Source organism: Rhyacophila brunnea, unplaced genomic scaffold, assembly GCF_057557595.1.
Source record: "Rhyacophila brunnea isolate RB1 unplaced genomic scaffold, BYU_Rbru_1.0 scaffold_21, whole genome shotgun sequence".
Lineage (NCBI taxonomy): Eukaryota > Metazoa > Arthropoda > Insecta > Trichoptera > Rhyacophilidae > Rhyacophila > Rhyacophila brunnea.
The window spans coordinates 14900552-14927418 of NW_028232871.1; the positions used below are offsets into that span (position 1 = coordinate 14900552).

The 26867-nt window shown below is 36.7% G+C and overlaps 2 protein-coding genes across 7 annotated transcripts in view; one reads left to right on the forward strand and one right to left on the reverse strand.

The window, feature by feature from the left end:
• The first annotated feature begins 3928 nt into the window (after positions 1–3928).
• Positions 3929–19978, forward strand: LOC147070766 (uncharacterized). 5 transcript variants are annotated; one of them, XM_085949192.1, is made up of 6 exons: positions 3929–4042; positions 4126–4262; positions 12423–12628; positions 16154–16700; positions 17303–17476; positions 18821–19978. In XM_085949192.1, the coding sequence occupies exons 1-5, from the start codon at positions 4017–4019 to the stop codon at positions 17425–17427; spliced, it is 1041 nt and encodes a 346-aa protein (XP_085805318.1). In that variant the 5' UTR covers positions 3929–4016; the 3' UTR covers positions 17428–17476; positions 18821–19978. The 5 variants fall into 5 exon arrangements, with proteins under 5 accessions (XP_085805318.1, XP_085805321.1, XP_085805316.1 ...); XM_085949195.1 differs by having other exon boundaries at positions 16154–16270; positions 17303–19103; XM_085949190.1 differs by having other exon boundaries at positions 4126–4301; positions 17303–18868.
• LOC147070767 (acid phosphatase type 7) overlaps positions 17440–26867 on the reverse strand; it is a 36827-nt gene continuing 27399 nt past the window's right edge. For both annotated transcript variants that reach the window (XM_085949189.1, XM_085949188.1), the window contains exon 10: positions 17440–25837. In XM_085949189.1, the coding sequence (XP_085805315.1) occupies positions 25706–25837 (132 nt within the window). In that variant the 3' untranslated portion in view covers positions 17440–25705. The remainder of the gene's footprint in view (positions 25838–26867) is intronic.

Consider the following 26867-nt stretch of genomic DNA (forward strand, 5'->3'; position numbering starts at 1 on the left):
GGGGAAAACAAAGCAAAAATAGATGCAGGATGGTTTGATGATGATTGCAGGCAAGCACTGTTTGAAAAAAATGAAGCAAAGAAGAAATGCCTACAAAGGGAAATGCGCCAAAATTACGAAACTTATAAAGAAAAGAGAAAAACTGCAACAAAGCTCTGTCGAGAGAAAAAGCGATTGATGCTCAAGAGAATACTTCAAGACATGGAATGTCAAAGAAGAAACAATGAACCCAGAAAATTTTACAAGATTCTTCGAAATCTAACGAAATCCTATCAACCCAGATTAAACTCCTGTAAGGATAGTGAAGGACAAATGCTGATCGAAAAGAAGGACATTATGGAAAGATGGAAAGATGAAAAGGTTATTTCACAACACTTTTAAATCAGGCTTATAGTAATGGTCACGAGGAAACGGAAGAAGTATTGTACCACACTGCTGAGGAATTTATTAATGAGCCTACTCTGCCTGAAGTAAGAAGAGCATTAAGAACGCTAAAAAACAATAAAGCACCTGGAACCGACCGGATAACAGCCGAACTGATAAAGAGTGGTGGCCCTACACTGGAAGCAAATATCCACAAGATAATTCTCAATATTTAGGAAAAAGAAATTCTACCTGAGGAATGGAAGATGGGTATAATCGTGCCTATTCTGAAAAAGGGAGACAAAACAATGTGCGATAACTACAGAGGGATCACAATTCTAAACACAGCTTATAAAGTTTTCTCATCTGTACTGTATAGCAGGTTAATGATCTATGGTGAGGAAATCCTGGGAGAATACCAATGCGGCTTCCGACCAAATAGATCCACCATAGATCACATCCATCTCATGAGGCAAACTATGGAAAGCGCACGAATACAACCTGACACTCCACCACCTATTTATTGATTTTAAACAAGCTTTCGCCAGTGTGAATAAGGATAAGATGCTGCAAAGCCTAAAAATACTGGGAATTCCCTTAAAACTAGTAAGGCTAATAAAGACCACACTGACGGATACTAATTACAAGCAGATCCAAACAGAGGATGATCGACCATGGTGGCACTATGAAAATAAAAGCAAAAAACGTTGGGCTGGAAATAAACCAGTCAAAAACTAAGGTACCGCTGCAGAATATAGTCATAGGACAGCATGCATATGAAGGGGTGGACAAGTTCACGTATCTCGGATCCAGCCTAAATACCCAAAATAAGACAGCAGAGGAGATAAATATCCGCCTTATCTCCGGGAATAAATGATGGCATGCCTGCAAGCGACTGGTGGGTCGAAAATTCTAGGCCGAAGAAGTAAACTTCTAATTTATAAAACGATTATAAGGCCAGTGGTCACTTATGGCTGTGAGAGTTGGTGCTTGACTCAAAACGAGGAGAACAAATTAGCTGTCTTCGAGCGCAAAATACTCCGCAAATCTTTGGACCCACGTTGGAAAATGGGAACTACAGAATTAAAATGAACCACGAGTTGGAAGAGCTGATTGAACAGCAAACAATCATAAGACACTGTAAGTCCCAAAGACTACGATGGGTGGGATATGTGGAGAAAATGCCTGAAGTTAGAGCGCCAAGGATCATGACGAAGTGGCTACCCCAACGAAAGAGACCCAGAGGCCGTCCAAGAAGGAGATGGGCTGACGCCGTAGAAATGGACTGGCTTCATATAGGAAGATCCGGTAACTGGAGAAGTGTGGCGAGAGACCGGAGTGAGTGGAGAGCGGTTGTGGAGGAGGCCAAATCCCACCCCGGGATGTAGCACCGTGGAAGAAGAAGAAGATACCATGTCACATATTTATGCCATCATTTTAATAAAAAAAATATTGGTGTTAGATTTTACAAATCCATAGGTACGACCAGGAGGAAAATTAATGACTTATATTCGAGCACCGCAATATAATGGATCTAATAAATGGAAATATTAATTTCAAACTGCGTTTTACTGAAGAATAGCAAGAGCTCCCTGTACGAATAAATTAAAGTACTATTATGCAACCAAAATTCTTTGCAGCCTTCCTCAACTATATCAAGAAAGGCATGAAATAAAATAAAATAACTAAGAATACCTTCAGTTCTTGAAAACAAGTATGGTGGCTGATTATTACTAATTTTATAATAATCTGTCATTTGAAGCTAACTCGAAAATTAAAATGAATTAAATATTATTTTGTTCATTTATGTGATGCTTATTACCCCTATTTATGCGATGTAATTGAATTTTCCAACATAATGTAGACAAGCAATAGATACTGTAAAACTTGGTGCTGTTTATTTTAATTCAAACATTGTAACTCCCAGTTCAAATCTCAAAAAAAACAAAAGCAAACCATGTAACTCCTCTATATTCTATGTTAATAAATATTTTGTAAAAATGACCAGATTTACTCATTTATAACATTAAAATACTAAAAGTGTTCAAATTTCCTTAAAACAGTTTTTTCTTCCTTCTGTGAAGTTGGTTAATAAGGAGTTACAAGTTCCGCGCATTTAGTTGACGAAATGTCATTCCAATATTATCTTTTGAAGAAAATATCGTTGCATAAAAATACATTGCATTTTTCAAAAATATGCATACCAACCTAATTATTGTATTATAACTTATTTATTTTTTATTACGGATCATAAGTTAAAAACAGTAGGTAAGTATAATTATTATTTACTGCATTTTTGCTTATGAAACTAACATTGATCCATTCAAAATCATAAATAAAAAGACAAATTTTAAGTTTAATAATGATTTTTTTTTAATTTTGACACTTTTGTGAATACAAAATATTTATTTTTAAGTAATCTATTATAAACCGAAATATTTAGAGAGCATACACCGTTTTGGCTATTTTGCGAGATTCTTTTGAGTGGATCTTCCAAACGGATGCGGTTGTTTTTGTTCGGGATATTTTGACGGGGTACTTAGTAAAAATGGAAAAATGGGAATTTTTCGCGTAATTTAATCATATCGCAAAATCAAATTTATAGCCTAATATAAAAGATAAAAAATTAAAAAATCATGTTAAAAGTTTAAAAAAATATATGTAATCGTATGCACCTAACAAAATAATTTTAAGGTAAATTTAATGGTTCAAGTATCAAGTCACTAAATTTAAAAAAATAATATCTCTCAAGATATAATCTCGAAATCAATAAAAGTATGTGCACAAACGTAAGCCAATAATAGACATATTGATGACCTAATAAAAAGTTAAAAAAGTTTGTTGGGTGGTTCTACTTAACGTTCATCAAATATTTCATATCGAATAACTCACGCACTATATGAGAAATAAATAAAAAAAAGTATGCAGAATTGCGCATTAGCTATGCGACAAGAGATTTCACTAAAAAAAATATTTTTTAACCCACGAAGTCAGGTTTTGCATAAAAACTTAAAAATTAAATAGCTCGCTGAATACAGGTGAAAAGGCAAAAAAGAATCGTGCACTAACGTTCACTACCAACGCACTAGTGCTTACAATTTAAATTTTTGAAAATAATCCAAGTTTAGTGACACAAGTATCCAGCATTTAGCTGGGTCACCCAAATTGAAATGCGAATAACCCCCTTAATGTGCGTGCACAAACGAAAAAAACGCGTGCACAAACGTGCACTAACGATGCACAAACGAATGCACTCAAAAAAAGTTGAAATTTCAACATTGGGTGACCCAACGTTTAGCTGGAACACCCAATTTGAAATTGGAATTTTTCGGTTATTATAGGTGCACAAACGAAAAAAAATCGTGCACAAACGTGCACTAACGATGCACAAACAAACGCACCCAAAAAAATTGGAGTTTTAACATTGAGTGATCCAGGTAAATGGACCTGTAATTATTGTGTCATTATTTCGTAGTTTTTGAGCGAAAATATTTTTTCTAAGTTTTTTACGTATGGCCACATTATATTACTCTATAGTCTATGGCCATTATGTACTGTCAAAAATATACGTCAAATTCTTCCTGTCAAAATAAAATAGGTTATTATTTGACCACAAAAGTTTTTTGAATTGAAGACGGCACATAAATAATACAATGTCAGACAAATCTAAAATTAAAAAGTTAGTTTTTACGTGAATCTATTAAAATTGTTAATTCAATTTAAATAAACAAAGGATGTAATATGTTATCCTTCATTTTTCAGGAATCAGAACAAGGATGAAAAGAATCCAAAATATAAGGCGAAACCTTTCAAGGAGAATGCCAAAGCGAAGAGGATTCCACAGAATGAGAGACCAATCCAGAGAGCTCCCCCACCAGCCCCATCAAAAACTGCAGACGGTGTGAATTTTCCTATGCCCGATAATATTGTGAATTGTGGTTAGTTTTAAATGGGTGGGAATTAATCGCACAATGCAATAATCAAAATTCACAAAAAAAAATAACTTTAACATTTGGAAAGTAGTTTTCACATATATTAAATGATTTCACAAATAAATAGATGAAATCACATAAAATAGTTTGTTTCACAAAACAAAAATCATAAATCACTCATTGTAAATACAAATTCACTCAATTTTGACAACTGCACACATTTGTAAAATTGTTTTCACCGACAAATAATATATCGCACAAAGAAAAGGTAGAAATTCACAAATGTCAAACTAATAATTGTAGCAGCAATACAATTTATTAGAAGGCAATCGCAAAAATGATGCTTAGGTGTCAATATAATTAATGTTTAACGCAGTAATATAAATATGTGTATATTCGTGCTGCTATCGTTCATATATTATTTGATGTAAATCTACAACCAAATAACACCACCTAGGTATATCTTTTTCGGTTCATCGATATAAATTTTGGTAAATGTGGCGCAGATGCCGTCTTGAGATTGTATAAGTATCATTTTTGAACTAAACCTAACCTAACCTAATCTAACGTAATCTAACCTAATATAACCTAACCTAACCCAACTTAACCTAACCTTTTTTTTTTTTTTTTTTTTTTTTTTCGGCGGGGGGAAATCTTCTTAAGACACCACCAGCAGTCAGCGGCGACTGACTGATGGTAGTGTGGGATTCTTACCCACTAAAACCCCCCTCCTCTTCTCAGCTGCCCCCCCGGAATCCGCTTTTATGCATTACTTCAGGGAGGCAGCTATGTCCTTGCCTTTTGTTAGGCCACTTCTACCTGTTCTCCTCGCCGAGATCTTTCGTCTTCTTCTTTGGTCTTGAGGACACACGATGCGAATTCTGCCCATGCTGACCATGCAGCTGTGCTTTCCAGCATTGAGGAAACCATGTTCGTCAGCGACATTGCTTCCTCGCTGACAATCCCTTTCAGGGTGTTTCTGGCTTCCTCCCAAGCTGGGCAGTCAAACAGCGTGTGCGCAGGGTTATCGTCATGGCCTCCACAGTGATGGCATTCGCGGGTCACTTCTTTCCCTATCCTGTGAAGGTAGTTGGAGAAACATCCATGACCAGTGAGCATTTGGGTCAGGTGGTAGTTCAGCTCGCCGTGTTTCCTTTCGCACCACGCGTTTAGGTTTCCGACGAGCTGATGTGTCCACCTGCCCTTTGTGGAGGCATCCCACCTTTCTTTCCATTTTTGCATGGTCAGCTCCTTAGCGTCGACTTTTTTTTGACCGTTGTACACTGCTTGCCTTTCTTTGGCAAGCAGGTCTATGGGCGGGGTGGCAGTCAACACGAGGATGGCGTCCTCCGACACCGTGCGGTATGCCGAAGCGACTCTGAGTGCACTTCTTCTTTGCACCCTTGCCAGAGTGAGCCTCGTGCTCTCTATTTTCGTGGCATCGGCCCATATTGGGGCGCCGTATAGGAGGACGGAGTGGACCACTTCGGAGTAGAGTTTCCGTCTCTTTTGTTTTGGTCCACCGATGTTGGGCATCAGCCTGGCAAGGTCTTCTGCAATTCTCGTTGCCTTGGACGCCGCCTTTTCTGCGTGCTCTGCAAATCGCAGCTTGTCGTCGATCTGTACTCCGAGGTACCGTAATGATCTGGAGAACGGCACCTCGAAGCCGTCGACCTCAAGTTTTGGCGGCGCCAGCTTTCTGCGCCTTGCGAAAAAGACGGCTTCTGTTTTATGGACAGCGAGTTCGAGCCCTCTGCTGTCAAGCCATCTTCTGACTTTTCTTATAGTCTCCTCTGCAGCAAAGCGTAGTAGCTGGGTTGTTTTAGCTGTGACGAGGACGGCCACGTCATCGGCGAAGGCAACCAGAGTCGCTTCTTCGGGCAAGGGGATTTTAAGAAGGCCATCGTACATTACATTCCACAGAGCTGGCCCAAGGACTGAGCCCTGTGGAACACCCGCCGAAACGTTACGTTGGCACTTCTTGCCCGTGCACTCGTACTCGAGTACTCGCTCCGTGAAGTAGCTCTCGACGAGCCTGACGATGTGCACTGGTGCGCCGATTTCGACAAGCGCGTTGAGGGTTTGTTCCCAATTTGCCGGGTTGAAGGCGTTCTTGACGTCCAGTGCAATCAACACGACGTGCTTACTTGCCTTGACACTTCCTTGCCAGGCAAGTCGGATCGTCGCTACTACCTTCGCTGTTGCATCGATGGTAGATCGACGAGGACGGAAACCGTGCTGGTTGTGTGACAGTCCTTTGTCTTCATCCTCCAATGACACCTGGAGTCGCTGAAGGATTAGTCTTTCTAGCAGCTTTCCGGCTCCATCGAGCATGCAGAGTGGTCGGTACGAAGATGGGCCAGGTGGCGTCCCTTTGCCCTTTGGTATGAGAACTAGTTTTTGCCTCTTCCAGGGCGAAGCGAAAGTTCCTTCCCGCAGACATGTGTTAAAAACCGCCAGCAGCAGCTCAGGGTCAGTCAATGCGATTCGTTTGATAACCGCGTTTGGAATGCAGTCTGATCCTGGTGCCTTTGCGGTTTTTATGCGCTTGGCAGCTATAAGCAGTTCTGCTTCGGAGAATGGGCTGATCACCTCGTCCATCGCAGCACAGGAACTTTTTCTGGGCTGGTGCTGTAGAAAAAGGGTGCTTATTACCGACTCCAAATTGCCCGGACCCTGGAGGTAGGGATCTACGACTGCAGTCCGGAGCCTCTTTCTTACAATTTTGTAGGGCATGCCCCAGGGATCTTCATTGACTGAACTGCACAGCTCGGCCCAGCATCTTGCCTTGCTCTCTTTGATGGCTCTCCGTAGCGCCTTCCTGTGGTCTTGGTGATTCCGTTGGAGGTCGTCGTTGCTAGGTCTCCGTTGAGCCCGGCGTCTGGAGGAAAGGCATTCGCGGCGGAGCTCAGCAATGTCTTCGTTCCACCAGTAGACTGGCCGTTGCTGGTTTTGGCTGCTACGTCTGGGCATTGAAGCGTCACAACTGTGTTGCAGAAGGTCATTCAGAGCGCTGGTAATTTCCTCAGCACTAGCACTCTGTGATTTGCTTAGCACCGCACTCCTTCTTTCAGCAACGGCCTCATCAAGTGCCGTCAGGCTGAGCTTTCGGACCCCCCAACCGGTATTTGCGAGATTCGGTTGGAGTCTGGTGAAGCACGCTTCTAGATCAAAACTGATATAGCGGTGATCGCTGTGGGAGTATGCGTCTAGGACTTGCCAATTTCTGATTCCCCCCACGACCGATTCGTCCGCAAACGTGGCATCAATGATCGAACCGTTACTGCCTCGGACGAAGGTGTGACGACTACCAATGTTAGCCGCATGTAAATGCAAGTGAGACACCATCTCAGAGAGCAAGACTCCTCTTCTGTCTGTTGTCGATGAGCCCCATTCTGGAGCTTTTGCATTGAAGTCTCCGGCAAGGATTACAGGTAGGATTGACGTTTTCACGTCATCTTCGAGGCGTCTGAGGTCATTTGCGAAGGCGTCTATGGGAGAATTGGGAGAGAAATAGCAGCTGTAAAGTCTAAGCTTTTCGATCTCTACCCATGTCCAGCCGCCTCCGTTATCATAACCGACGCCTGTGATGCGTAAGTGAGTAGTCGGCACGTAAATTGCAGACCTCGAACCTGAGCCTGAGTACCACCGGTTTGTGGCATTGCGATGCTGCTCAGAAATTATCACGAGGTCTGCTCGCCGCTCCTCAGCTATCTGCACCATCAGGTCCTGGGCAGCCTGGCAACCATTCAGGTTAATTTGGAGGACTCGGATCATTTTTTCTTTTTCTTGTCCTCCAATGCAGCTCTGAGGGCTGCGCAGTTTCTGCTCCCTGTCTGGTGATCGCAGCTCTTTTTGAGGTTGGCGCATGTCCTGCAATTGGGCTTGTTTGTGCAGGCGGCGGCTTTGTGGCCTTCCGTCCCGCAGCGATTGCACTCCTTGCTTCTGTCTTCAGGGCTTGTACAATCCGCTGCGAGGTGCCCAAATCCATGACATTTGAAACACCTTGGGAGGTGAGCCCGAGGTCTTAGTCGGCAGTTCACCCAGCCGATCCGTATTTTCCCTCCCTTGATAAGGTCTGCGGACGCATCTCTAGGTAGTCTGACGACCGCCAACTGGGTGCCACTAAAGGCAGGCCTAAGAGAGATGACTTTTGCATCCTTTGCCATTTGGGGGGACGCAGCCGTCAAAGCTTCCATCAGCTCGATGGTATCAGTTGCTCCGTCGATATCACGAATTTCGACAGTGACGCTGGGGGTAAGCTTTCTCACCTGAGCTCCTTCTCCCAGCGCCTTGGTGATTGCGTTTGCGAGCTCTTCGGTTTGGCTTGTGCCTCTTTTCATTTGCAGGAGCAAGTCTCCACTCCTGGTTTGTCGAATTCCTGCTACCTCGAGATTCGGGAGAACGACGTTCTTCCTGATGCGCCTGAGAGTCTCCGCGTAGGAGGCGTTGCCCTCAGCTTTGACTTCAATTGCGTCGTTTCTGGGTCCAGGAAGTTGTCTTGTCTTCTCTTTTCTTGGATTTTCTTCTTTCCCTTTCTGGGACTTTTCTTCTTTTCCGTTCTTGTTTTTAGAGTCTTCTTTTCCTTTTGGGCCATTTGGTGATTTCCTCTTTGGTATGGATTCTTTTTTCCCCTCCTTGGCCTTTTCTGCTTTGGCCGTTCTCTTGGAAATGACCTTGCACCACTTTTCCTCTTCTTTTGGAGACCCAGCTTCCGTGAGTGATGAAGTCTGGGTAGCCTTGGTTTTTAGCTTCGACCCAGTCTCAGCCACGTCTTGGCAGGTGCCCGTGTCATGCTTGCGGAGGTCAGCCAATATCAATACCGCATTGGTGATCACCGCTAGTCCCTCCTTTATCGGGGCGTGGACGTTGGTTTTTTCCTTGATGTACGCCATCAAGGACGTGACCTTTGCCTCCAGCAAGTCCACCGTCTCCCACATCTTCGTTGTATTTGTTTTTGTTTTATAAGTGTCCATAGTTGATCCCACGAGTGGCAAGGGAAGAGAAGTCCATCCGACCAGAGCCCCGCATAGCCGGATAAGCCAGAATACTCAGAGGGGTTGGCAGGTACCTCTGAGGGATCGTTTGCAACCTGTTATTTTGCGTCTACAGGCCACTCATCCATCAGCACGATGCCTTACACTATATCTTGGGTTAAAGACGTTGTCTGTTCTTAGTAAGCTGCCGAGGCAGCGGGAGCCCCACTACCACGACAAGGTGACAGACGCAGGGGGGAACTTAACCTAACCTAACCCAACCTAACCTGACCTGACCTAACCTAACCTAACCTAACCCAACCTAACCTACCCCAACCTAATATTAGGTACCTAATAATATAATCTTAGATTGTGATAATGAAGTATCAAAATCTATGAGCATTTTAAATTAACAATTATTGGATCGAAAAACCTATGTGCCGACAGAAAAGGGTATTTATTATAATTGTCTACTGGAATAAACTGTTTTCGTAAAAAAAATCATAAAAGCTCATGACGGCATCTGCGGCACAATTACCTAAGTTTTAATTAACGTCACTTTCTAAATAGGTATTTATAGTATTATTTGAATCTGAAAGTAGGTACCTAATACATACTTATGTTTTGCCAAAATATTGTTTAAAATCATTAAACCTAATTTTCATAGTGTTTGTATTCTTTTACGATTAATTGGTTACAATAGTATATTGATACGTGAAGACTACTTTTTCCTTAGTGCAAATCGATCATTTGAGTGTTGTAGTTGATTTGTGAATATCATCCATTTCCGATGTGACGAACATCTTTTTAAATGTTGTCAGCGCTTTGTGAAAACAGTCTATTCAATTGTGCGAATATATATTCCCCGTTTTAAATTGTTTAGATATTCTTAATATGCCTACAAGTGGCGAAGGGTAGATATAGGCTGTTAAGATCCGACATAAATAGTGCACATTAAACTTTGTTATTCATACATATTTGTGTTTATTGAAGTAAGACTACAATTTACAGACGGCGTTGGTTAGTTTTTAAAAATCAATCAAACCCTGGGTTAACCAAACCATAATAGTTTTGGTATGTTTTGGACGATCCGACAAAATTATGCACACTTTTTCATTCATACTTAATTGTTTTCATTGAATTAGAAATAAGTACATAATACACATGCTGTTGGTTATTTTTTTTAAATTCATTAAGCCCTGCCTAAACCAAACTATAATAGATAAAAAAACATTATTCTATCTATAAAATATCTAAAATTATGTATGATTTAATGGCATAATTTTAGATATTTATAGATAGACGAGTATTTTTTTACTGTTATCTATCATGGCTTGATTGTCGCAGGGTTTAATTAAATTTTAAAAACTAACCAAACCATCTGCAAATTCTAGTCTTAGTTCAATGAAAACAAATACGTACGACTGACAAAGTTTAGTGTGCACTATTTATGGCGGATCTTAACAACCTACCTCCACCCTGCACCACTGATACCTACCTATTTGCTGCCAATCGTCGTGTGAAAATAGCTCATTAATCTTCTGAACAAAGAGTCACAAGTTTGAATCCTAACAGTTTGAGAAAAAGTAAATATACAGTAGGTAGTGTCATTTCCCTCCATTTTCGAAAGTGAAAACACTCTTGTCACTTTGCTTCGTTGTGGATTTTCGTCTGGATTCAGGACATGGAGGTGGACAAATAACACACCGGAATTGTGATGGAAACGGCAAGGTATATTTACGTTAATATATTCTAAATGGTTACATTTTTATACAAATTCTTTTCAATTTAATTTTGACGGATAGCGAGGTTAACACTGCTTACTGCGTTGCTGTCAAAAATGCTTCTCCCGCTAAAACAAATGACCGCTTACGAGCGGTACAAATGCGGCGTTGCCGTTCGTATTTTTTTTAACGGTATTCAGACAATGTTGCCGGTCAGGTATTTAACATTATTTAATTATTTTCGCAACCAACCCTTACTATTTATTGATTTGATACCGATTAGGGCCTCTCCAGATTCACAGAGACATCCCCAAATGGGAACCATTCGGTGGTGTAACAGTAGGTACTCCGTATCATCATTTAAATACTAACGCCAACAATGCGAGTAACTCGGTGTGAAAGGCTCCATTAACCGGATGGCTGCCAATGACGTCTTAAGACGCGATCTTTTCCGTGAACGGCACGCCGCTCATACAAAAATGATGTCTTTGGACACACCGCTTTAAACGGGATTTTACTACATAAATCAATTATTTTAAACATACAAATATGTTGAACACACAACGACATATATTGGGAATATCGTCACATCTCAGAATTGAAACAGAATTCGTTTTTACCACTTGAACGTAAATTGATTTTTATTTTTTATTTTTGCAATAAAATTCGCGGCGTGCAAGGTACCTACCGGCAGTAAAAAGGTTAAATTTAATATAAATTCAGTATCTGTCACACTGGTACCGGGTGCGGAAATCCTCCATGCAAAACCACCCTAAATAATAGCTTAGTATTGAGTCTTCACTACTGTTTCGAGACCCAGATTTTGCCTTGTAATACAACAATATATTATATTCAATTGATATCAACTGTTATTTTTACCACGTTTTTATTAGCTCGTATTCTTGTTTGTCCGGTGCAGATTTTTTCTTGTGTATCCAGTATAAATTTTTTCTTGTTTGTCCAAGATTTTTATTGGACGGTTGAAGATTTCTAACTAACTTCCTGACTAACTAGACATTTGAGACTTTTAGAATATATCAGAACACAACGACAATGCATTCTTTTAATACTTTTAGCCATTTTTAAGCAGAATTGAATTCATTTTCAGTTAATTCTGTTTTGTATGGAAAATTATTATTGTTGGTTGCTAAGGGGGTCCTAGCAACTAAATTATTAATATATACGTGCGTTACTATGGAAATCAATATGAAATGTCAAAATGACATTTCAGTATTCTATATTTATTCAGCACCTATTTCTATCAAGTGCAAAAAAAAGTTTTTATTAATACATAGAATTGTCAAGTTTATATGATTCAACAGAAAATTTAAAAACGTGGTATATAAAAAGTTCTTTTTATCTTGTAATTATTTATTATTAATCATTGTTTTAAATTGTTAAAAAAATGTGTATTTTGAATTACTCAGAAAATACCGATGACGGTGCACCGCCAGTTGACATGAACAATCCATTTCCTAACCTCAGACGGGAGACTGATGAAATTCTTATAATCACCGGGAAGCCGAATTCAAAATTCTCAAAACGGGAAATAAAAAGTAATTGGCCAGAGTTCGAACTGCCACCAGAAGATTTTGAGACCGCTGAAGAAAGTTTCCAGGGTGCTGACTTTGAAGTAAGTCATAGTTTATTGTTCTTCTTCCTTGAGCTTGGACTTGTTACCTGACCGACATGTCCATGTGGAGGAGAAAAACAGGATGCAAACCACATCCTTTGGGAATGTCTGAGAATGTGCTCCGAGAGGGAAGAGTTACTCGAGTCGGTCCTACCAGCTGTTGGACCCATCGGGCCGTCCAACCTGGTGGCCACAAAGGCCAATTATCTTGCATTTAAAAAATTTGCAGTGTCTTACTGCGGGTGTGAAGATCTCTTCACATAATTTTTGCTGTCTGATCTGATGATAAGCTTAGTTTTTTTTGTTATATTATTATTAAATTCCTTTCTTTTTTGTTAATTTACTTGTGCCCTTTCTCTCCCGGGCACTTTACATTAGAGTAAAATCAGTAAACTCAGTCAAAGCTCACTTGTGGGCGTGGCGACCTCAGTCTCGGGTAACTGCTCCTGGGACATTACCAGGCGTAAACAACTCTACAGATGCTTCACATCAAACGTAGTATCTCATGATACGCTCGATTAAGACCGAGTGCGGTGCGGGTTTGGTTTGGAGGGCGTGTTTGTGTTATTCTTCTTCTAGTCATCTCCACTTTAAACACATGGCCGCAATATGGAGACCACAATTATTTTCACTTCTTGAAAGGCACGCTAGCAATCTGTATGCAGGGTTACTTTATCCAATAGGGTGGCTAATATCCAGTGGGCACTGTGCCCACTATCAAAGTGTGGACCGGGGCGTTGCGTTCTGTTTCAAAAAGAATCTGGACAATCTTAACTCAATTTGCTGATCCACGGTCATGATAGATTTGTATGCTTTGGTGACTATCAACTTCAGGCAGTAACAAAATTCAAATTTGCTAATTTAGATTATTTTGGTCGTAAGATATACTTGTCATTTTATCTAGGCATATATTACCATAGACCAGGGGGGGGCAAACTTTTTGGATGGAGGGCCAAATTCAAGAATTCAAAATGAGCGGCGGGCCGCAATTAAAATACCATTTTTAGATATACACTATTTATTATCACGAAAAATAAACATTACAAAAAAATTAATGGGAAGAATGAAACTGTTGTACATTTTTTAACATTTTTTTTTAAATTCAGGTGCTAATTTTGAAGTTGATATTCTCAAAACTGCTTGTAAATGGGCATCGGAGATATTTGATCGTAAAGATTTTTTATTGAGGTTCATGATCGAAAATGTTTGTTCACATATATAGGTTGATCCAAAAATTACGAACATTTTTCTTGCATAATCTTAAAGTTGGTCGAATTTGTCTGAATTAAGGGCATTGTAAAATTTGGAAATCCATTCACGACAACGCAATTTCTTTAATCAGTGTCACACTGCAGATCAATAATCTCAAGTTGTAGCTCTGTCGGTACACTATCAATATCTATTGAAAATGGATTGCGTACTATTGCTAAACTTGTCTCAATTTTTCGGAAGTCACCAAATCTTTGTGAAGAATCGTCATTCAGAGCTTTAATAATTTTACCATATTCTTCAAATTTATATTCTGGTATATTCAGCAACTTCAAAGTTGGAAAGTGATCCACGTTGTTATTCGATATTTGTCGAAAGAATAACTTGAGTATTAATTGAAATCCATTCAAACTTTTTACTATCATGGGCATATATTTTTTTTCCTTGCAACGCGGAGTTAAAAGTTTTTAAATGTGTCCCGATGTTCAACGTAGAAAATAGTGGTTACATAGTGTGAGACGAGACGCAAGGAAGACGTACTGAGATAATATATTTGCAAAACAACAAATTCTTCAAATTTTAATCTATTGTCAATATTTTTTAAAAATATATAAAAAAGTTATTCGTAATCAGAAGTACAATTAATGATGTCGGGCCGCAAAAAATACCCGGCGGGCCGCAGTTTGCCCCCCCCCCCCCCCCCTCCCCTGCCATATACCATTATTTTTAAGATAACGTAAAATACCGAGAAATATATACGGAGATTATGTAATCAAAGCAATCGAATTCAAACTAGAATGTGAGCCACCGTCTTGTTTTTGGGGCTGCCAATTGAAAAATAAAATAATAAACTTGTTGCCGATACAACCACACAAACAATCATTTGATTTTAAAATCGAACTGCCTTCATCATTCCAAATACGGAATGTCTATAAAGCGCGAATTATATTATGGTGCATGTCGTCTACTATCACGTGATGTTACAGTAAGCTGCCGCTACAAGAAAAAAGTGTGTAATGTCGTTTTTCTTGGTGTTTAAAATGTTATCAGACTGATGACGTAAATGTGAACTCTGCCATTCTTGGTGGTGTTGGCTTGTGTGTCTCTGATAATTACCTTAGGAATCGAGGGCATCCGTTGTTTGTTCTCCCACGGTGCAGAACTAACCTGCCATTAGTAATGCCAATTGGGAGGGCAGTAACCATGTTTAATGAAATCGCTTTGGATATTGATATATTCCACTTACGTGAGGGTGAATTTAGGTGGACGTTGTTTTATAAGTTTTAAGATAGGGTCTATCAAAGTCCACTCTGTGTGCTTCCATCTACTTTTATTTTGTTACTTATTTTATTACTTATTCTCTGTATTTTTTATTTTTAAAAATTATGAACACTTATTTTATGTCATGTCGTGAACGCTTTGAATTTATTATTTGTTATGTTCATTATATGTAAAATAAATAAATTTGATTTGATGCTCCCATCCCGTGGCACATATTAAACCTTTTCAGTTAGCAAAATCTGCCGAAATCACCAAAACAACAATGAGGTCACCTCACGCGTACCGCACTGCATGGAGACCCGCATGATTCAATGAACGTTTTTTACCATTTTCTACATGCCTACACTTTTCGACTGTCATGTCAATGTCACGTTTTTTTGTTTTTAGCGGTTGGCACTATATATTTTCTATAAGAATGTTGTCTATTATCTATGGTCTGCAGGTTGGGTTCTGTTCAAAATATTATCTATGAATATTATCGTAAGTAATTTTAATATACGCACACACGTAGAAACTTGAAATCAGCATAAATAATGAATAATAATTCAAAATACTAATACATTAGAGTTGGTATTACCCATCATTGAATTTACAGAGGTGGTGGTCGTTCAAAATATTCTGCAGAATGACAAAACCATAGACTAAATTTGTCGCTGTGACAGAGTGATAGTCCACTACATGCACCATAATGTATTTCACGCTTGACACTCCCTCTATCTAGAATCAAAATTCTTTGGTATTGACAAACGTTGATATTAGATACCACGTAGTGTTCCTCTAAATTCTAAATTATATTGGCCATTGCACAAGGGAATTATGAAAACAGAATAGCATGTTTATTCCAGCTACATTCTCTCCTAATTCGGACCTATTAATATTTCTGAATTTTTTGTTGAAGCTGTATTGTAAAGTTATAAAAAAAAAGCAAACTTTCATACATCAATCTCCATTTTGACAAAAATATGTGGTAAGGCTTCATTTTAAGATGTCAGTAGATTATTATAATAAATTAATATTTAATTTCCTTTTTTCCAGACTCTCCTACGCACCCCAATGTCTTTGGGCAGCCATTTTCAATTTAAACACGAGAAGACTTGGACGCACCGAAAAGAATCAAACCAATACGCCGACTTATTCGGGCTGGACTCCAAGGTGATCTCCGACGCTCTCTCTTGCATACCATTCTATGAAAGAAATCGGTTAGACCCTTCGCTGTTCACCAAAGAACAAGCGGCCAAAATGAAAAATACTGCCAATAGAAATAAGGCAAACTTTGATAAAAATTTGCCAATTCTTTCACTTGAAAATGAAATATCTATTAATATTATTAACAAGTTTGGCGCAAAAACAGAAATGGAGAGAAGTAATTCTGAATCAGAGGAAGTATCTCTGTCACATTCCGTAAAAGATTTCAATGAAGGGTCACAAATTAAATCCGTATCAAATGTTATCAATAGTGTTCTTCCGGCAAAGTTGGAAAAAGTTGCTTTGAATGATGACGATGATGAACTGGATATGCTCTTGGAAAATGTGTTACAGCCAGTTAATTCAAATATTAAATTACCTTCAATGTCTTCAGACGGTATGTAGCTTATTCTATTACTTACACATTTGCAGGTTGCACCATATAATTTTGTCCTTTTTTGTTCGAAAGTTAAAACCATATTATAGTAGTACAGGTAACCCCCCGTTCATCGCGGGGGATACGTTCTAGACATGGTCGTGATAAGCGAAATTTCACGATCAACGGGGGGAGGGATTCCCTTGTTTTGGCCACTACATTTATTGTGCAAAATTTGCGATTACATACTGTCAAGTAATGCATTACAGCCACGTTTTACAGAACTCACTCGTTCGTCGTTCTCTTCTAAAAACTCCATGTATTGATTGTGAAGAGAAAGGGCCTTTTCAATGGTTTTAACACTTGCCTTTCGCATGGGAACAGATTTGGAGACGTCATTTTCTAGGGGCGTATAGCAGTCCATTTCCTGCAGCTCTTCATTAGTTAAGGGTTCGCCGTGTGATTTTAACAAAGAAATAAATTTAATGAAGAAATCAATATTTCGTCCCTGTTGTCTTCCAATAATGTTTCCCATCATTAAAACTTGAACTGTCCTAATAATGTCAATGTGGATGTCATAATTATTATGTTACATGTACATTATTTATTTTATTTAATTCCAGGTAATGTTTCAATAAGTATACCAAAAGTACTGACTGGGTTTCAAACAACTCCTCAATCGCCAAAAGTAAACGCACCACCAGAAGTTGATTTGGACAAATGGCTGGACGATTATCTTGAAAGTTAACTAAATCATCCACCTACCAGATATATTTTATGCACTGTAGATATATCCTGCCTAATGCTTACTGAATACTTAATAAAAGTAAAATTGTATGAAAACATAATGCAATTACAGTGGGTTCTGGACTTAGGACGAACAAAAAAATCCGTTATTTTTTTTAGTTTATGTCACCCCGCGTGCACTTTTGGGTTACATGTAAAGTGTACGTAAAATATTTCACCGTGGCACAGTTCGCCGTGAGCTTTCTTATCGGAAAGAGATTACCGTATACTATACGGTCTCCAATTTTATTAGATTCAATATGTACATTAATTCAATTGTCATAGCTGATTTTGGCAAAATTCATGAAATCAAGAATGAAAACCTAACCTAACAAATAATCCAGTGTATCGGCTATTATCAAAATTTGTTTGCTACTGGCCTTCTGTAAAGTGTAAATCCACAAGAACCGTGTTTTATTTAGACATGAATTTTATGTCAGTACTTATACGACCCAAAGAGGTTGGACGGTCTTTAATATACGGCCATATATTTCCGATACAACATTTCACGGTGAAGTGTGATACGGCAAACTGCATACGTACTAGTTTCCGGATACGGAAAAAGACATAGCTTTTAAAATGTAATATGTAGCACTAAAAGAACTAGATGAACTTGGAAAACCACCCAAAAAAATGTGCTAAAAGACATGGCTGCAGTTTTTAGCCAAATCAATGATGCAATTTGAAAATATGGACCCAGACATCGATAGATCTTCAAAGTAACGCTGCCTCATTCAGCAAGCATTTACTGTTATAATGAAATTCGACTTACAACCTAGGTGGCCAAACGTAACCCTGTCATATGTTGAGAACTCACTGTACATTTTATTTTACATGTTGACATTACAACAGAAGCGAAGGGTGGAGGTAGGCTGTCAAGATCAGCCATAAATAGAGCAAATTAAACTTTGTCAGTGATACATATTTGTTTTTATTGAACTATGACTACAATGTACAGATGGTGTTGGTTAGTATTTAAAAATTAATTAAACCCTGCCTAAACCAAACCATAATAGTTCTGGTATATTTTGGGCGATACGACAAAATTGTTAACACTTTTTCATTCATAATTATTTGTTTTCGTTCGATTAAGAATACACGTGTTTCATTTTTTTAAAATTCATTAAGTCCTGGCCAAAGATATAAAATATTGTTCTATCTATAAATTGTATAATTTTAGATATTTTGTAGTTAAACATCTTGACTATTATCTATTATCTGAATGTTGAATTGAATTTTAAAAACTAACCAACACCATCTGTAAATAATTATTGTAGTCCTATCTATATCAATGAGAACAAAATATGTATGACTGAAAAAGATAAGTGTGCACTATTTATGGCGGATCTTAACAGCCTACATCCACCCTTCGCTACTGCATTATAAATATGTATGTTTCTTTCAAATAAAACAATTAAATCAATATGATTCCTTGTATTTCGTTTTCGTGATAAGGTACATTCATTTTTATTACATCTATTTGTGTTACACAAGGAATGGTGAATTCAAAGCATTAATATTCAGCATAGATCAATATGATTACATACCATAATTTTTTTTTAATATAATCTGTACATTAAACATCCATTTAAAATATATTATCCTGCCTAGTATTGATTATTAAACTTTATTTAGACTACATGTATGTCTAATATTATTTTATTGTTTTGTATTAATTATTTTTAGGTAAGTTTATCTTCTATTTACACCAATTAATTATTAATATCCATCAAATGCCTATTTACTTATTTCATTAACTTTTCTCTATGGTTAGAATATAAATTAATAATATGCAGTGTTTAATTTTTGCAATATAGCAACACAAATCAAGATTTTCCCGCTAAAATATGGTTACAAGTAAATTGTACGTAGCACAGTTCGCCGTGAGCTTAGAGATGACCATATACTATACGGTTATCTCTATTTATAGCACCGAGATGAAAAAAATATGCGTTGTTCTGTATTTCTAATTTAATTACATACCTATTTTCTATTGTCTTTCCCTTGTATGTCAATAGTTTTTATTACATATTTTGTAAGTGTTTTAGATACAAGTCGGTTTACAGGAAGTCAGGCGGGATCCGCGCCAATTTTCATAGCTGATTTTGGCAAAATTAATGAATTCAAGAATGAAAACCTAACCTAACCTTACAAATAATCCAGTATATTGGCTATTTTCAAAATTTGTTTGCCGCTGGCTTCCTGTAACCGTGTTTTATTTAGACATGAATTTTATCTCAATACCATATGACCGAAAGAGGTTGGACGGTCTTTAATATACGACCATATAACAACGCGCGGTTTAAGTCTCGGCCTATAGCGTTGTGTGTCCTAGGTTCGAATCCTGGGTCTGGCAAGTTCACATATTGTTTTTCAATTTTCTGTATGAGTCAGAGTATGGACCTAATAGGTTGAGCAAGTGGCTGACATCCATTTCTCGTAAAAACTAAATCTGTTAATACAAACCTCCACTCTGTGGAGGCCCATATGATCTTATTAGATCGGACATAGTCAAAAAGAAAAAAAGGTTTTTTCACGGTGAAGTGTGATATGGCGAACTGCATTGGTACAAATTTACGGACACGCTAAAATATGTCAATTCATATTTCTTAACTATCTGCGTTCATTTAGGTAGATAATAATAATATATTGTACTTGGGCAGACTAAACAACAACGACATGGTGGATTTAAATTACTTTAAATAATGAAAAAAGAATAACCATTTATATTAATGACAATCTTAAAATGGTGTTTATAGAGTTTACCGTCTCTACGTTATATAGTTTAACTATTAGATACCTACACATGGATATATTTGGTTAAATCTTAGTTCAATTATTAAATTAGACAATCTATTCTATATGTTATGTATTATTTTACCATAGAGTTAAGCCACTCTCGTAGAGGCTTGCTAAATACTATTATAAAAAAATTAGTACGTTTCGGTAGTGGGTTATTCATAGAAGTGCTTGGAGTATAAAAAATGTGCTTCGCTAGTATTAGTACGGCTAGAATTAAAATATTAACAGTGCAAGAGGCAGTTTACACAGCAATCCAAGTACCTACGTTATATATTTGTTGCCCGTTGAAAATTTCTGCTATTTACGGATCAAGGGTTTAACAGAAAACAGAAGACGAATACAAATGAATCGATCGGACAGGATAAGCAAAATATACTATTTACATTTTTCAAGGTGTTATGTATATAAAATTGTGTGAATATTTAATTATATTAATATTTCAAACAGAGAAAAACGAGACATTAATAATAATATTTTGTAGTTACACTGTTTTGTAATTCAAACTATAATAAATCAGTATTTTTAAGGTAAAACTCAATAAGTGACACTGAAACAATCCAAGGGCTATACATTATCTGCATAAATTCTACATGCCAATGTCAGAAGCCCTATTCTAGCAATTGTGATTGCTGTTTACATAACATTTAGCATCTGCATGCGTACAATATTTCAATAGTATTAAATAATTAGCATACACTTTTTAAGTCCACACAAAGGTGTGTTAATTAATATACCTATAGAATAGGGTTATAAAATGTAGGCATGTCGGAAAGTTTTAAAACATTTTCTCTAGTGTAATTTTGTACTTAGTGAGTTTCATCAAATTATAATATATTTTTCAATTGAACTTTATCCGTGCTGTAATATGCAAAATATTATTATCTATATTTAAAACATCAAATAAGTATCTATGTAGTAAAAAAAAAATTCTTAAATGCTAAAGGCTAAAAAAAGGTTTTGAAACTTCTCCGCAACATTCGATAGACATGAATGACTGGATGATTATCTAATTGGAAAAGTGAATAGCCTGGATTGCGGAACACCCCGCCCCTTTGCTACATAAGTGCTCTTAAATATTGCAATACTAGCTATGTGAAAATTAATCTTGTAGTCTACAACTCTACTCATCTACATGTATATTAATGTTAGTATAAGACGTCGCGCACGTGTGTGCATGCGGTGTCTTTAGTTCTTATCTAAATCACATTATTACTTTTGTTTGAGCCTTTAAAAAATGAAAAACACAAATTCAGGAACAACGCAGCACGTTTTAAAAGATGCGTTGATGCATGAAATGGACAAGACACACTACTCTACCTTACAAAATTTATAAATATATATTATTTATTAATATTATATTTTATCGGCATCGATTTGTCAAAACCTACTATGTGCACATACCATAGTAAATTCTCCTAAGTGACATATTTTCTGTCTGCAAAATGTTACAAACCTCGTTCCTACGTAGGATGTAATATATTAGACAATTAGACCATCCCATAAACGATGCAGTATTTTAATAATGTTGAAAGAAATGTATTTTTTAATCTGATCTGTGCCGGGAGGTTTTGTATGGCGGCAAGTTAGAGGCCGCGAATTTTTTAGCAAAAATAATTCTTATTATTTTTTTTTTTTAAATATATTGAAAGTTTATCATAAACACTAACCAATCATATGATAAATGTCTCATTATTGGACCAGTATTCTTCTGAATTTTAAATTATTCAAAACAAACGCCTGAGACTGGCATTCTGTCTTCAAAGACAGGTGAATAAGTCCGCGTTTTTTGAGATCAACAGCAATATATATAAACCACTAGTTGATTTGATTTTTAGTAAATACTTTTAGCTAGATCTCCTGAAATGGAAGTTTTCCTAATTACAGTGTAATTTTTATATGGTGGTCGAAAGCTCTTTCGGTTGAAGGTACCATTCAAATTTCAAAAACAAACTTTTGAATTTAATTCAGCTACGATTGTTAGATGTTATTCTGCCAAGAAAATTCCAACTAAATTAATTAACTAATTTACTGGTTATTGAAATAAGTCCAATGTGAAGATAAGTCAACAATAATTGTTGTGGAATTCTGATATAGTTTTCGCAGAAACAAGAGTTCATTTGTCACATGTTAATGTGGAAAAGTTAGAATCACAGATACTTTGTGAATGTCAAATGCAATGGCTCAAGATGAATTATTTGTTCAGAAACGGAAGTTATGTTGTTATTCCCTATCTTCCTTTACCACATAAATGACACAACAGAAACAAATATAAGGACAGATGAATCGCTTTAAAGATAATGTTTAATAGTTTTTATTGTTGAATCGATATATGGTTACTAAACTCTTATTAGCTGGAATATCTAAATATGCACATAGTAGGTTTTGCAGATTCAATAGCGAGTGTTAGTGAGCATCATCATTCCTTGTCGCGGGCCACTCGAATAAGCAAATCCGGACTGTAAAAAAGCTAATACCAAGCATGTTCCAGTACCATAATGCCTCTGTACTCAATTCCTTTCGATAATTACAAAATTAAGGCAATTCAATTCTTATCAATTATTTCTCTACAATCTCTTCATTAGACAATGATTTTCAAAAAATAAAAACAAACGAATTTCAGCTGTCATGATCATGGTGAAGATAATATCATTGGAGTGGGGATATATTAGTAACAACTTTATTATCAGATGCTAGATAACCTCTTTTGGAATTTTGATGACAATCAATCTCTAGTTTTTTGTCTTTACATGCATGCAACACTCAAATGTGTACATACAATGTTATTTAATTCATTTAAAATGTAATCGATTTAAATATTTAAAATCTGTGAATTATACCATTAATTCTAAATAAGAATGTATTGCAGTACTAATTGTGTCGGTTGAACTGCTCAGTGTCTTTTATGTCATTCCGTAAAAATTGTTTCAATATTAAAAAATCCCCATTTAGACTAAAATAAAAATGCAACATTTTTGTAATGTAAAGACTGTGTACCCACTCTATGTATTATCTTCTCTGTGGTCATGGTGTACATATAATATTAATCTCTATGAATACGTCTTATATTCTATCTACAAGTATTACTAATTTATTAAAATTAGGAATATTTCATCCAAATAAAATATATAAACTACGTAATACAACATTTGTTACTTCTTCTTCAAGACGTTATCGAAGAAATTTTTATTGATACAAGTCCAGCCAATAAGTGCTCTATGAGTCATCGCAAAAATTGTCATGTTTGAATTACTGTTTGGATATAATAACGGTTTTCACAGGTCATCAAGACATTTCGTGTTGCCAGTTTTTTGATGATATTTATATAGTAGGATTTGTTATGACGGGACCAGACGCATGTAATGTAACGCGAATTGTATGGACAGCACACAATCTCCATGCAAATCCTGTAGTTGTTCGAGTTCTCGGGCACCGCGACCGCCTTTGTGTTCGTCTTAAAAACCGACAGCCGATGGATCAGCGCGAACGTCGCTACGAGCATTACATGTAAAGATCGTAGCTACGTCCAAATGACAAATTCGCGTTGCATTACACACGTCTGGACGTGGCTTTATAGTTGTTTGAATAACACTAAGTAGGAATATAATACGGTTAAATCTTTTTATTTATATCCACAAATTGAAGGAACGTATTGAAGAAGATGAAACACATGTCATGAAAGATATTTTATTTGGAAAAAATATATTACAAGAAAGTATTCTTATTTTAAGAATCTACTTAATACTAAATCTACGTTTTATTGGTCATCGCGCACGCACTCTTTAAAGAATCTTTTAAAACAATATCATAAATTTCAAATTATACATCTTATAACTATGTTATTTAATTACTTAGAAGCTTATAGATAAAATGCGTCGGTGACTTTCAAAGTGTCCGCCTACTTAATATTGGCAAGAACAGTGAAACTACATCTGGCACGACATTGTCAGCCTCAATATGGCTGTTGGAATAAAAAGCTGATACAAGCATTAAATAATCTACATTATGAAAAAAAACTACTAGGTATACATTTTTTATAACTATTTATTTAAACAATCATAAATATTGTGTTTACTGAGTTAAAACCACTCCTTTTGCCCTATTGTAATACTAGATTCACTTAAATTGATTTAGTAAGGTTAAGTTAGATTAGTATGCCATATAAGCCATACTTCATATTTTTTTTTTTTGTTATTTGGCAACCCTTCACCTGATATCAATAATTCTTTGTTGCCTAGCAACTTGAGATAATGTAATTTGTTGTTGCCTGTCAAATGAAGGTAAAATTAACCATGTCTACCATATTAAGTCTTTTGAATAATGCTGTATTCAATAATTGAAGGCATCCCCTAAACAACGAAAAGCGGCACTTCGCATATTAAGTTATGTATAAAACAATGATAATTAGATCACTGTGAACGTTTTAATGTATCGAAAAGATTATATCCTTCACTTCTAGATGGTGCTGTAAGGTTTTTAAAACTGCTTAATCCAAGATCAACGAAAAGCAGAACAAAGATGGCGGATGTTAATGGTGTGAGTGAATGTGTGTGAATCTAGTGACATAGATCAATTAATAATAAAGGAAGATTCTATGAAGTATAGAAGTCTATGTTTTCTATATTAACAATATAATATCAATAAATAAAAAATATTATTTTCCTGTAAAAATATTTGATCAAACATTTTTCTTCATTCCTCAAATTCGTTGAAATGTGCCCCTTATCGTTGTTCGGGGGGGTGCCTTCTATTGTAACATTATATGATGGCCCTGTGGCTTAAGCGTCGGCCTATGGCGTAGTAGGTGCCAGGTTCAAATCCTCGGTCTGGCAATTACACACATTGTTTTTCAATGTGTGTTTGAGTCAAGGTATGGACCTTATAGGTTGGGCAAGTGGCTGACATCCATTTCTCGTAAAAACAAAATCTGTTAATACAAACCTCCACTCTGTGGAGGCCCATTTGACCTTATTAGGATCGGAAATGGTCGGAATGAATAATATAAACTAATGCGCTACAGAATATTAATTAAAAATTATTATGTAATTAATTTTGATCACTGTTGAAAGAAATTACATGCGTATTAAAGCCAAGGACAGAAGATAAAATGGTTTTACATTGTATTATGTAAATAATATAATTGTACATGATGTTTACTATATTATTAATATTTGGTACAAGATAAAGGAATGTCAAAATTACAACAATTATGTTTTAAAAATATTGTGACAACAATTTATTATTGGACAGATAGATATAATTATTATAAAATAAATTCCACTATGCTAAATTTTGATGATCAATAGACAATAATGTGTAAACCAATAGACAATATAATAATTACTAATTACATCGATTCAGTAACTACCTACTGATATTTTTAATGGCTATCGAGAGTGTTGTTAAATACACAACTCGAGTATCCCTGCATGATAAAAAAATTACAATTCCGTCTTTGGCGAATGTGGTTTGTATTCTCTTTTGCCGAGGTGAGGTCTCTCGGGGTACCTTCCGTGTTGGTCTTTCACGATCCAGAAATGATCGATGATCGCTCCGGCTTTGTCCTCGGACACCTGAAAAGAAAATCACAAGGATGTATATCATTTATATTAGTTTAGTGATGAATGTCACATATTTTGGGCAAGATTTTCTGTAGAATATTGTCATGTAGATAGAACACTTTGGAAGAAAGCTTGTGTGACATTGCTCAACATGCACAAAAAGCAGAAGGCATCAGTCCAGTTTATCAAATGTTTCTGCGAAAGTAGATTGACAGCATAGTATTATTTTTACATTTCCATCTGAAAACTGTTCAAAGAATCGATTGGTGGCGATTTCAAATCGATTAGACCAATAAGAAAAAAGGGCGAGTGGCTGCCAGTACGTCAATTCTGCCCCATTACACGTGGTGGGCTCTGCACTCGTAAGATTTTTGGTTGAGTGGTCGTGCCACTTGCAAAATTGACACCTGCATTGTCGCCTTGCTTCCTGATGTAGGCCATGTGATTGTGTATTCCTCTTTATCCTTCCTAAATTTTCGTTCGTTCGTTCTTAAGAGTTAATGTGGTAAACTGTACTGTTAGGTGTATGAATATGAACACTGCTCCAAGGGTGTCCGGAAACTGGTACGTATGAAGTTCGCCGTATCACACTTCACCGTGAAATGTTGTATCGGAAATATATGGCCGTATATTAAAAACCGTCCAACCTCTTTGGGTCGTATAGTACTAAAATAAATTTCATGTCTAAATAAATCACGGTTCTTGTCGGTTTACGCTTTACACGAAGCCAGCAGCAAACAAATTTTGAAAATAGCCGATATACTGGATTATGTGTTAGGTTAGGTTAGGTTTACATTCTTGAATTCATGAATTTTGCAAAAATCAGCTATGAAAATTGAATTAATGTTCATTTTGAATCTAATAAAATTGCAGACCGTATACTATATGGTCATCTCTTTCCGTTAAAAAAAGCTCACAGCGAACTGTGCCACGGTGAAATGTTTTACGTAAATTTACTTGTAACTCCAAAAATGTTATCATTAGCCAAGAGCAAATGTTGCAAAGTGATATTTTACTATGTTAACTGAAACAAGATATATCA

Coding starts and splice junctions, on each gene's coding strand:
- LOC147070766 (XM_085949190.1), top strand. CDS start 4,017: ATGTCAGACAAATCTAAAATTAAAAA. Junction 4,302..12,422: donor CGATAATATTGTGAATTGTG/GTTAGTTTTAAA, acceptor TGAATTACTCAG/AAAATACCGATGACGGTGCA. Junction 12,629..16,153: donor TCCAGGGTGCTGACTTTGAA/GTAAGTCATAGT, acceptor CCTTTTTTCCAG/ACTCTCCTACGCACCCCAAT.